Genomic DNA, 13052 nt, shown 5'->3' with positions numbered 1-13052 from the left:
GCAGCCGTTGCTCTCGTGGCGTTTGTGCGAAGCTTCCGTTCCAGCATTTCGCCTACTTGGGAATCTCAAAACGATGGCTTTGGTGCGGCACAGGAGAAACTTTTTAACTGTTTGAAATAAAGAATCCCACTCTGTCCGTGGTTTCACTTTCCGACATGAGACCACAGACTTCCAGTCACAGCCACAGATATCATCACAATTGCTTATCTGTCATCTGAGACGGCCCGAATCGCAGTTTGCAGCTGAATTTAGTCATTAAAGAAAGACACTAGGAAGTCGTCTGGTGTTTTCATGTAGATCAACACATACTACGTGACCTGTTGTTGTTTTTGTGAAGCTTGCTGTTGAACAGACATCCTGAGACAGAATCCCGAACCTTTGCTTATCCAGCGGAGCCATTTTAATTTTTATAAAGTATTTTAATGGAAAATGTGATGGTCTTTAACTCTGCTCGTGTGTTTTTATGATGATGTCTTGTAAAAATTTGAAAGATAGAAAGACACAGACTGATTCAGAGTTGTATTTGATTTATAGAGGCCATCAAAACTGGTCTTAGGACAAATGATTTATTTTGCAATCCTGGATAGTTAAAAAGCCCACAGAAGATTTTATGTGACCCGGTAAGAAAAGTGTTATACTTTAAGTCATGTTCATGTTCTTCCAAAGAAGTCGAGCCATTTATTTCACACTTTACACAGACTTCCAATCACTGACGTTGTTTTGTTTCTTTTCCCTCTCCCACAGACATTGACAAGAGTGAACTGAAGGCATTCTTTGAGAGCAACTGTTCTCAAATTTATTTTATCTTCTATGAAAATTTCATTACACTGGAAAGCAACTTAAAACAAAAAGGTGAGTATCAACTTTTCCTGCGTGCAAACTCTGCACTTACTGTTTAACTGCCACGCACATCAGCGGTTCAATAATTAACCCTCTCCTTGCTCTCGATGGCACACTTTACGGTGAAGGTTACTTTCCCTCTGCCCCACATTCTCATCGTGATGAGTATATGAGCACTTAGTGAATCAATTTCTGCTTATATTCAGTCTGTCTGTGGGGACTGAGCCTGCCTCCGCACTCGGGGCGGCATGATTCACTCCCACTGGGAGTTTGTCCTCGTGGTAACGCAAAAATCCTTTGAACAAGTCTTGGCAAAATGGCCCACATTGTCATTACATTATTGACGACCCTAAAGCAGTATAGCTGCAGGTTATGTGTTTAAAACCCCGAGTTCTCAAAGTACTCTGTGTGTGTTTCAGGGAACAAATCTCAACGGGAGGAGCTGGACTCTATCCTCTTTATTTTTGAAGTAAGTCATCCACAATGTTCTGTGCTGATTTCTCTCTTTCTCTGTTTGCGACCTCCACCTGTTTACTCCTAAACGCCAGGATGGAAATGTAGTTTCCATGGTGCCATGCTGCAACACGGGCTACTTCCTGTATTCGCCTCAGACATCCTGGAAATCAACTGCAAAGGATGCATGTTATGCAAACAGTCTCCGCTCAATCATTCCAATTCATTTCTTATCCTTAAAATGTAGGTGCAGATTGGAGAAGGCACGTCTTGTGTCTCTTTTGAGGAGCACATTGTAGCTGTAGGGCTCCTCCTTTTTTGTTTTCTTTTTCCCCCGAAGCATTTTCACGTCGCACATACATGCAGGTTAAAGTCCCCTACCTTGTTTTCCCACCTGACCCAGAAGGCAGCTCCAGTTTCCAATACAAACACTCTGCTCTCTGGTTACATTTGCTCAGGGAAAGGCTGTAAAGATGGCAGCAGATCAAAATGAGGAGGCCGCATGGTCCGTTTGTGTGTGCAGTATGTCTTGTCCCAGTTTTTATAAATCACCTGGGAACATTGTCAGACCGAATCCTCGAACATTGTCTAGTATTAATTAAGTCCCACCAGCTTAGAAAAGGCAAGTGGAGGATCTTGTAAACTTTGCGCTGAACTTCACTAACCAGTTCATGAGTTTGTTGTGCTCGCATTAGGTCAGATAGTGCTGTTATCGTTCTTTTGCTACGGATTCCTAATTTGCAAGTGTGCCATATCTCATGCAGCTTAGACAACACAGAGAAGATGACATTCTCTTCTTATCACACCTTATTTTTGGGGCTATCTGAGTTTTACTTTATGCACATAGCAGTGCATGCAGGAACATGCATTGGGTCCATATTTGTAGATGTGTATTCGCGCAGACTATCTGTGTAAAATTTCAATGTTTTACACTTTTTCAGTTTGCAAAGATGTGTCCATCTATGTCCACAGTTACAGGGATAGCCAAGTCTGAAGTTCTTTAAAGCAAGATCAGAGAGTTCTAGGGAGGCCTCCATTGGGGGTTGTGTCTGATGAAGCAGGTTACACGTAAGCTAGAATTCCATAATTGTATTTAACAGTATTGCATCACGACTACCCAACTGACCAAAGGTCCCCAAAATTTCAAGTTAGATGTGGTGCATCTTTGTTCATGTCAGGTTTCATTATTAAGGCTTGTTTGTATAAACTACTCACGACAAGTGATTCAACTTGTTTGGTCGATTATCTCTTTTTTTAATCTCCTTGTGGCTTGTACCATTTCAAAGTCTGTTTATTTGTCTTTTGAATGGTGCCACACATTTAAAGAATGGGGATGTCATCCGAGCAGGCTGGTGATCACCATGAGGAAGAGGCTCCAGGCTGTTGTGGCTGTGTATTGTTCCTCAAAACACTGCTGAAGCTCCTGTTTGTTCAGTGAATCACTTGTACAATTACCAATATGTTTCGTTCCTTCAGACTTCTGTCCACCAACAGTCAACAGCAAATTAAAACTGTTTGACATTGGTAAAGAAGATTTGGTGAATTTCTCATTGGTGCAATCTGGCTTTTCAACAATATAACATTTATTGCCAAGATACATTGTTTTAATAGATATTTAACACACCAAACACAGATTCCCTTTCTGTTTGTATAGTTTAGTTACATCAGAAGTTAGTTTCCTCTTTGCAGAATTGGTGCCCTATCTGTTTCGGGGAAATCAAAGCCGGCACACACCCAGTCATCTGACCTGTAAATAAAGCCCGGATTCATGCCTTCTACATATTTATGGAGTCATCTTTTCAGAAAGAACTAATATTGAAAGCAGCTTAACCCTCATTTGTCCCCTTTTAGCCCCTGCCTGTGACAACGTGTGCTTTTACCCGTGCACTGAGAAGATAAGCTTGCTGTGAGTGCTGTGTACAGGACAGATACATGGTCGCTTTGATCCTGAGCTCGGGGACACTGTGTGGACTTTTTTCTTTACGCTGTATTAGATTAGGCACGTTGGATCGTATGGAGCCATGAATGTGTTATGAACGGATACATTTGTCTCCACTAATATGCACAGCAGATATGTTATTGGAGTGCTTGTGTTATATAATAGAGGCAAGTGGCAGATGGAGGAAAAGATTAACCTAATAAGAGTACTTTGAGTATTGTGCAATCTCATATTGTTATGTGTTTTGGATGGCTAATGTTGAATTCACAGCCGCCATAAATCCAGTTTCTCCGTGCAGCGTAATGTCCTTTATCGGTGTGCATCATCAGTTTTAGTCGGTGGAAAAGTAAAGCTGGAGCAGCCTTTGTCCAGCGGTCCTCAGAGGGTGTGTAGAGTAGTGTGTGAATGGATAATGGCTGGGACAAAAACCAGCAGCTTTTGCGGCACAATGCTTTGTGGCGCACTTTAATGCTCTATGACAGGTTAAGATGAGCAACACCCTTCAACACTGCTGCCCCTGTTATTCTGTGCTGAAATTTCCCCAAAAAGCCATATTTATGTGCTCATGTCTCCGGGGAGATGAGAAGCACAATCCCCTCACGCTCTCCATCACCTGAGTCTCTGTGCATTCAGATCCAGCTGACACATATAGTACATGTCTCCAGTGTGTTTTCTTTGAGCTGGCTGATGTACGGATTACTTGGCTGTCATGATGAGGTATGTGACCCCTTTTTTGTGGTTTGCTGTGGGGGGATGGGGGGGGGGACGGCTGTTTGAGTAATGGATATCTAGAGGGGGTAATCTTTTGTCCTTCTCCCTAAACTCTGCTGGAAGACTCCACCCCCACCTCACTGGCAGCCATCGCCATTTCCTTGCAGGATCTCTTTGTGTCTGCTACCACAGAGGCATCCAGGGTGGCAGCTGTTGATGCTGCACCGACTGACACAAGAGAGACCTGATCTTTGTGAGACTGTTGAGGATGCAGGACAGAAAAATCCCAACCTTTTTTTTTTGGTTTGTTTTTTAATACCTTGATGGTGCTGCACTATTGGCAAAAGGCATTACACACAGAAATACTACCAAATAAAACAGTCGCAAGCTAATTTTCAGATTTCTTTGATTTATTTTTATATGTTTACAAAAGTTCCTGTTGGCAGTTCAATCATCATCTCTGCTGCTGTTTGTTTTACTGCTATGATGCATTTTAAAAGTGTCCAATCTGTTTTGCTATAGTATATAGCATGTGCGTCTTTGTTATTATGATTTACGAAATCATTTTTTGTCATTATTATTTCTGGATGTAACTGTGTATCAGCTAAACAATGGTTACCAAACTGGATCTTGGACCCCCATGGAGAGTGCCAGAGATCACGGGGGGCTTGAGGCTTTGTCTGCTTTTGGGTTGACAAAGTGAGATTTGAAAACCGTTATGAGACGACGCCAAGAGCAGACCGGGATGCTGCACATTGCTTTTATTTGGTCCTGCTTTGTGTGTTGGCGAAAGTATGTCTACCAGGGTTGGGATTCACTGTGGTTGTGGGATTCTGAAAGGTTGAGAGAGCCTTTTATAAAGAGAGTCTGGGAGTGAGATCCCAGGATACAAGGTTGGGAACCACTTAGCTTGATAATTGCCTTTTTAATTTTTATATACTGTTATTGATCTCTCAGAGGGGAAATCATTTCTCCACATGTAACCCATCTTATGGCCCCCAGGGAGCTGCTGAGGGTCAAGGGTCTTGCTTAATACCCACCGTGGTGACCTGAGTTTGATAGTTGTCTTTTATTATGTCAATCAAATTAGAAGAGTACATTTTCAGAAATGATCTCATCAGCATTGTTAGTTCTCTTAAAGCCAACCCTGTGTTCTATACACTTATGTATTCCACTGTGTCTTTGATAAGCTGTACTTTTAAGCATAACAGCAACAAGAGCAGTAAAATAAAGAAAATGTCACGTAAAGAGAAATAATGTACTTCAATGAGAACAGATAGAGAAAATGCCAACAGGAAGGTATTATCTGTTTAAAGACAATCTATTCTCCTCTACAGTCTGATAGAGACTTGGCAGTACATGCTACATTGAGTGTTATCTGAATGTGACTCAGCAGCAACACGGTATCCGTACATTTCTAACAAACATTTTGGTAAGTGCAGCGTCATGCAGCTCATGATTGTTTTAATCAGATACTTGAAGTAACGTCGTACCTCTATGATTTTATTTGTGATGGAAGAATCAAGATTCTATTTAATGGCATTAAAAACACAGAAGAATGACATTCGTATCGCAGATCCTTTACTGAACAATTAGTAATATAATTTTCTATTGACCAGAAATTAATAAACAAGTATTACAATAGTAAAAGCTTAGGAAACAAACCGTGAATGTACTTGTTTTTTCTTGTTGACGTCATGACATTTAGTCTTCAGTCTTTCAGTGGTGGAAGTAACAAATTACACATCACACATCACATTGTTGTAATTAGATAGTAGTTTGGGGTATTTAATCTACTTCACTACTTTCCCACTCTTCCAGTTGTGACGGATTATACCCAAAGTACAAGTTATTCATTGTTGAATTTGTCTGGGGAGTGTGCTTTAAATGTAGATATTTCACTCAGGTTAATTGGATCAAATGCTTTCTGTTGCAAATGTAATTGATTGCTGTTAAAAAAGTAACTAATACTGTGAGTAGATCAGTACTTTGAGATGTCTGGGATATCTCGGCAGCTTTGCAGTCCTGTATTATCACTGCAACTCTATGTTGACTAATAGGGAAGGAACATACGAGGGATACTAACCCTACTTGTATTTAACAACAGTGTTCTCACTTGTACTTGAGTGTCACTCCCACAGTGTGAAGTTGGTGTTAACAGTTTGTGTTGGACTCAGTATTATATTCAGTTGAGTGTCTTCCTGATGAAAACCTCTGATGTTGACTGTTGCATCCTAAGAGCGACATTGCAAACAAGACTAAATACCTAACGTACAAAAAGTACTCAAAAGACTTGTTGTACACAAACATTAATTACACAGTGAGGATGGAAACAACTCTCCTTTTTAGAAAGGTATTCTTGCTGTCGCAAGACCTACAAGCCACTTCTCAGGCCTGCAGGGTCTCGGTCTGTTTATGCTCCTGTATGGCTGCAGTCATGAGTGCAAGTTGGATGGCGGTGCCACTGAGGTTGTGGGACAGGTCGAGGGACTGTCCTGGATCAACAAACCTCTGAGGACAGCCTGCGCATATTCACTTTTCTGTCCAGGATATGACCTCAACTGTGACCTGCCGTCTGTCATCCGGACCTGACTCAGCTTTTTGAGTTTCCCTTGTCATTCCTCTCCAATGCAGATTTAAAGACTTACTGAGCTGCTTTGAATGGAAAAACCTGCCCCCGTTGCCTCGTTTTTGACCGACTCAGGGCAAAAGAAAAACACTCGAGTGTTATGTTTTGGAGTCAGGAGCATTTCCTCTGATTTAAGCTGTGCACTTAGATTTAATCATACCTATGGAACTGGATTCATTTACACCAACTACAGTTTTGTCTGTGCCTCTTTGGTGTCGTTGCATCAGTGTCTGCCACTTTCCCTCTGATCACTGGCTGAGGAATTTTCCCGGGGCCATTTAGCTAAGTGATGTCTTTTTCTCTCTAATTCCTCTTTGTGCAGTCCTCGTCGTGACTGGCAGCTCACCAGCAGGGGAATATTAGTTAATGCTTAAAAGCAAATTTACGATGTGTAGCCAGGCCCGTGCTTTAAACCAGCACTAGCAGATGAACGAGAATGAAGCTGAACAATTGGAGTTTTGCACATTGTGTTGCAAAACTCTCAAAACTTTTTTTTCCTCAAGAAAGATTATTGAATCATCAACCTAATATGGATTTATAGTCAAAAATAAATCTTGAAAGGGGTTTGTGTGTGTGGAAGAGGCCGAGCCCAGAGGCAGCATGTTGTTTGGTTGTCACATGGAAGGAAGATGACCCTGAAACGAGTCAGATTGTACTGTGCTGCTGCCATCTGCTGGCCACAGAAGATAATGAAAGCACTTAAGCAAGAAGAAAATGAAACAGGCTTGAAGTCAGGTAATTTAATTGATATTGTATGGGTCACTAGCTTCAATTATTCAAGAGCTTTACATAAAATAACGAGGGCAAGCAGCGAACATTGTTTAACGTGTACATAATTAGTTATGCTTGATTTATTTTAAACCAAGCAGGTGTATAAACATGCCATTTTCAGTATGTACCTTCAGCGTCCCCAGATCTATCACCCTGTCCTGCCCGATATGAGATTGCTGTCCTAAAAGCTCAATTCAAAATACCTGACTAAATTTGAAATTGAATTGAATTGGAAGTCGGTAAAATTGAAATAACTCCATTATTTCTTTCCATTCCAAATGACAAAAAGCCCTGCACAGTTTTATTGGTTACAGGTGAAGAGCATCATTATTTTCAGTCTGTTGGTGTCTGTGGCTCAGTTGGCACTTTGGATTGACTTCCAATTCCATTTTACTCTGTCCACCAGCCAAAGTGTTCTTGGGCAAGAACTTTAACACCCAGTTGGTCCCAACCTTGCCTGTCAGCCGCCACCATTAATGTGTATAAATTATTGTCCATTTACCAATGTCTCCTTGTAAAACTGTTGCATTATAGTTATAATTCCATCAGCTGGTTTCCTCTTATTGCACTAAATGAATACACCAGCTATGCATTTAATGCATCAGCATTAACCTCCACATGTAAGACAGATCGGCACTACAGGCACTATTTTCAGCTGCTTTCAAAACAGAAGTGAACATTTTCTGCACAGACGTATAATTGATATTTTATTTTTGTTGGTAAGTTTTTAATAAGGCTGTAGTATTTTTGTGACTTGCCCTCAGATGATATAGATATCTCCAAGATGACATAAATAAAAAGAGTGTTTAAATGGCGACATATCCTTTTGAAAGTGCTGCATGTGTGCAGCCTCCGTCGAAAAGCCCTTGTAGACCACCTATGCGAGCAGCATATTCTTTGTCATGGTCGGACTCTACCGCTGGAAACCTAAGTGCGGATCATGTAAATGTGTCAAGGCTGTAGTTGTGCCACAATAATGCCCCAATCTTTATGCTGGAGTATGGCTGCAGATTAGAGTAACTCCGCCAACCTCCAGTCGACCAGACTTTGCATTCGCCTCATATCAGCCAGTAAATTCCTCATTGTTGCAGCCTCCATTCCAGCTCCGCGGGGAGTTTTTCTGAGCAAGCTTCTCCATCTCATTCCCACTCTCCTCTCCTTGTGCTCGGCGAGGAGAGAGAAAGACGGTGTTATTGTGTCTGCACGCACACACGCACACACAGGGAGAGGCTTAAGCAGGCTACCCCGCTGTGTTACTGCCTCGCATAATGTCTCAGCTGGTCCAAGGAGACTGAGTGAAGGAGGCCGGTACGGACCGTGGACGGGAACGTAATAATCCCACGAGGGATCAATACTGGGGTGCAGTCACACGCCTGCACACGCATATCATCACATCTGAGGATCAGAGAGAAGTTGAGCAGCGCAGATAGTCATCCAGCGTCCCCTTAAAGTGATGTATGCCTTTCAATATCTCAGCTGTCACTGATAATGACATGGATTTAGTCTCGGAGGACAAGAAGGGAAAGTTAAAGATGGAGGATGATGAGGGAAGAAGGAAGTTGTTGACAAACTGAGACACTCCAGACATGAGATGGCTTCTGGGCCACCGCAGCACTCGGCATAATGTGGCAAAGCACAGGGCCAAAGAACGATCCGTCTTCTTCCAGAGATCAAATGAGGATTTTAAAGGAATTCCTCTGGCTTTATTTGATCATATGAAACATGAGAGACAATCAAAATGAGCTATTGACTCATGATTTCTTTCAGTTCCATGTCATTGGGCAAATCATTTCCATTTCAACCCTTGGCTTTCTTTTGTTTTCTGTTTTACTATTTTATTTTTCCATTTCCCTCTCATATGCGACTATAACAACTTACATCTGGGCCTGGAATTAACTGAACGTTTGCCTTGCACTTATTTTCCATTGTGTTCTGTATCTTCCCTTCTGCCCGCCCGCGTCTCTCACTCTCCGGCGCGGATCAGCTTCTTATCATGCCGCCCAGCCTCGGCCATGTGGCTGAGTAGGTCAGAGATGCATATGTAAAGCAGTAAAGGATAGACTTGACCCCTACATTGCAATCATGAAGTCTTATTGGGTCAGTGATTAGAATTTGATGAGGAATGAGCCTTTGGGGCATCAGTTGCTCACAGTGAACTGACTACTAACTAACTGCGTGCAAAAGGCGCACACATCTGCCGTCCTCACAACCTCTGGGTCTTTTTTCCCTCATCTCTCCAGAGGGACCCTGTTAACCTGTCACCGCATTTAAGAATAATGATAGGCTGCTGAAAGGTTAGGGCGCACTAATTGAGTTGTAAAGCGGTTGTTGGCCGGGTGATGAGAGCCGTCTAGTGTCAAAGAGTTCTACGGACCGGCTGGGCTAAGTGGAGAGAAAGGGCAAAGACGATGCATCTCTTAAATATATACTGCTTTAGTCAAACCACTCTCCAAAGCAAAGTCACCTGCTGTTGCCTCCCACTTCTTCCAAAATTAGAACAAAGTGTTTTCAGTACTCCCATGAGCCAATTTTAATTAACTGACCAACACATCCAACCAAGAAAAGTTTTGTTATTGTGCAAGTGACAAATCCTGCAAATCTTAAATGGTCCGAAAAAAGACAACCTGCTCATGTAACTTCTTTAAAGACAGGGGTGTCGAGCGTGGCCCCCAATGTGGTCCACCAAACCAACAAGCAAATTGTAAAAATTTCCAAAGAAATCCTAGATTATTTTTTGAAACACATTTCTTAAAAGTAGCAGACACAACACTGAGACCAGAGCTGAGATATCGGTGATGCTGCGGTGAAAGCGAGCTCGGGGGCATTGCTATAAAATCAAATTGGAACTGTATGTGGCAACTGAACTAAAATGTGTTTTACCCCCCTGGTTTAGGAGGACGCTTTCTTCAGGCTGATGTGATTATTTGCAAAAATGGAAAATTGTTACGAAAATGTGTAAAACTGTCGTTACCTTGTTCGGAATTTACTCAATTAAAATTAAATGCGCTGTTAGTAAAGTAAAAGTCCAAAGAATTCTTCTTTAAAAAAAAAAAACCAATTGATTACTTTTAATGGTACTGTCAGTAGCATGCATCTGATTCGGTCTACTTTATAAGATATCAACATTAATAGCATATTTCTCAGACAAATAGTCTAGGAAAATGGCTGCTTTGTGTTTTATAAACAAATGCATATGAATAAGTTAGTTGTTTTTTTTCCTGTTAAAAGAATAAGTCATTTGCCACAACAATGCAGGTTAAAAGGTTTGGATTTTAATTCGTACCGATTTATTTTGAAAGTGGAAAACTAGATTGTACATTTTTTGCTTAACTGAGTTCAAAATCACAAATGCTTGGACATTTTGTTGGAAAAGTACAAGCATAGAGAGCTACTACTGTAATTTGTTGTTTTGACCCGTGGTCATCGGCAATGGTGCAGCAGGAACCCAGCACGTGAGGCTGTTGTCAAATTACAACGTCTTCAAACTGGATGTCGGGTTGATGCTGGTTTTTTTTGGCAGAAGCTCTTGAAAGGCAGAAAATCTGAAACAGATTGTTCGAGATTGTGGGTGAACCAAGATTTTTTTTATCAGAATGTGAAAAAAAAACTGGACATTTGCTCAATATTCTTCTTTTGATAAATATAATCTTGATTTTCTTTGTTGTCCATCAGAAAATCCTACAACTTCTGCCTGAGAAGATCTACAGCCGTTGGCAGTTTCACAGTATAGGTATGTACTTGAAAGTTCCTGAATTGAATACTCTTTCCTCTTCTTAACGTGAACCATTGCCTGTCTTTGTGCAGCTCCTGACAGATAGCCAGACGCTGTGTTTTTGTGAGTCTCCCCTGAACCTCTATAACCTCTTAGATACACTCCAGGACAAAAAATGTCAGCGTGGCCATGCCTAAGCCTGCCATAATGAGGAGAAAATAATTAGTCTTAGAAGGGGATGTAAATGGGAAATGCAAATGAGTGCTTCATTTGAAATGCAAATAAGTAATTGAATTATGCTTGCATGATTTGAGTCCTGCACAGAAAAAAAGGAAAAGAAAAAGCCTTGCAAGAAGCGATAACCCCAATTATAACTGTTGTTTGGCAGCCTTTGGCAGCTAAACAGTCTCGGTTTAGATCACTGTTGCAGATTACCCTTCGCTTCAGGCTTGTAATTTCAAATATCACTTCTCATCTCTGGGAGGGTGCCCCAGACAATTTTACTGTCTTTGTCTGTCACCGGACAGCAAATCTTAACAGGTTTAAAGCTGCCTCTTAGCCTTTCCTGCACCCGCATAGAATTTTCTTCTCCTCATCTGTTCAGGTGTCACTGGTCAAGATGAAGCGCTGTTATTCACATACTTCAGCTGAGATAACTGTTTGGTTTTATATATTTGTTTTTTATCACATTTTACATCCAGTGCCATTACTGATAGAAGTTCAGTGCCTTTTGACAAATTCCTTATGGTGGGTAGAGAGGCTCAGGAATGGTATTAACGACATGGTGGGTTTCTCCTTTTTAAGTGAGAACTGCAAGGTCACAGACATTTCACATAGACCATTAAGATGGCAAGAAGGAAATTCTCATACCTTTTATTGTTATTTAGACTCACACCCGTGACCTGTTAACGGATGCTTTCACGCTTTTATGTTTCCAACTTCCCGATGCGAGTCAAATATGTGTATAAAATTGCAGGCTTACATTTCAACACATCAACCTCTAGATTTCTGTTGCTGCCTTTCACACATGTCAGAGTTAAGTCACTCAGTTAAGGACCTTCCATGTAAAAAAAAAAACCCAACATAATCACATCCTTGGAGTGGTTTGCCTTTTATCCCTACATCAAATAGTTTTTAATCTTAATTCTAGATTTTAAAATCACAATTTCAAACAGTCAAAACATTGCACAGCCCACAATGTCCTCACAAGACCGGTGCTGTCTGCAGCCTGTTGAGAGCCTCCCCACGCACACACACACTCCTCCGCGTCCCAAGGCATTTAGCAATCAGAGCAATGTCTCATTTGATTACAGTGGAACCAGATTGCCTTCATAAATGCATTCCGCTGCCAGCCGAAGTTAATTTTCATCAGGAGAATGTGAAGCCTTGCCACTCTAACCACTAGTTTGTCAAGACCAACCGTCATCAAGGTCAATGCGTCTCGATGGAGATGTCGACTCTGTGCTGTTTCCTGTCTTCATGTGTTTTGTTAAAAATTTTGATTGCGAAAGTTTTTGTTCATCATTGCACTTTTCTTTTTTTTTTTTTGTCCAGGGTCTATACTGAAAAAGCTTTTACACACTGGAAATTCATTCAAAGTAAGTGAATCGCTGCGCTCGAACACCCCTGTGAATGTGAACATGTGGATTGCAGCCACACTGTAGATCACACAATGTCTTAAAGAGGAATTACACATATGTCATTTAGTAATAGGTTCTTAAGTAGTTTAAATGAGCCCGTTCTGCGCATACATCTCCGTGAGCCATTCTCCTCTTGTCTAGATCCGCTGTGAGGGGATCCGCCTCTTCCTGCTGTGGCTGCAGGCCTTGAGGGACAACTGTGCTGAGGAGCAGTTTCTTATCTTTGCCTGTCTGGTGCCAGGATTCCCTGCTGTGCCCTCCTCTCGAGGGCCCTGCACCCTCGACACCATCATTTACAGCCCCTTCTCCACCCCCCCTGACGGTGAGCTAATGCACATCCACAGGAATATGCATTTC

At 41.6% G+C, this 13052-nt stretch overlaps 1 protein-coding gene across 5 annotated transcripts in view; it reads left to right on the top strand.

Moving 5' to 3' along the window:
* Positions 1–13052, top strand: part of ralgapa2 (Ral GTPase activating protein catalytic subunit alpha 2) — a 99125-nt gene that overhangs the window by 15969 nt on the left and 70104 nt on the right. For all 5 annotated transcript variants that reach the window (XM_080479937.1, XM_080479936.1, XM_080479934.1 and 2 more), the window contains exons 2-6: positions 745–852; positions 1260–1309; positions 11016–11073; positions 12610–12653; positions 12837–13017. In XM_080479937.1, the coding sequence (XP_080336063.1) occupies positions 745–852; positions 1260–1309; positions 11016–11073; positions 12610–12653; positions 12837–13017 (441 nt within the window). The remainder of the gene's footprint in view (positions 1–744; positions 853–1259; positions 1310–11015; positions 11074–12609; positions 12654–12836; positions 13018–13052) is intronic.

Source organism: Lipophrys pholis (assembly GCF_963383615.2).
Source record: "Lipophrys pholis genome assembly, chromosome: 14".
NCBI lineage: Eukaryota > Metazoa > Chordata > Actinopteri > Blenniiformes > Blenniidae > Lipophrys > Lipophrys pholis.
The sequence above is the reverse complement of the archived record's forward strand: the minus strand, read 5'-3'. Positions and strand labels throughout refer to the sequence as shown.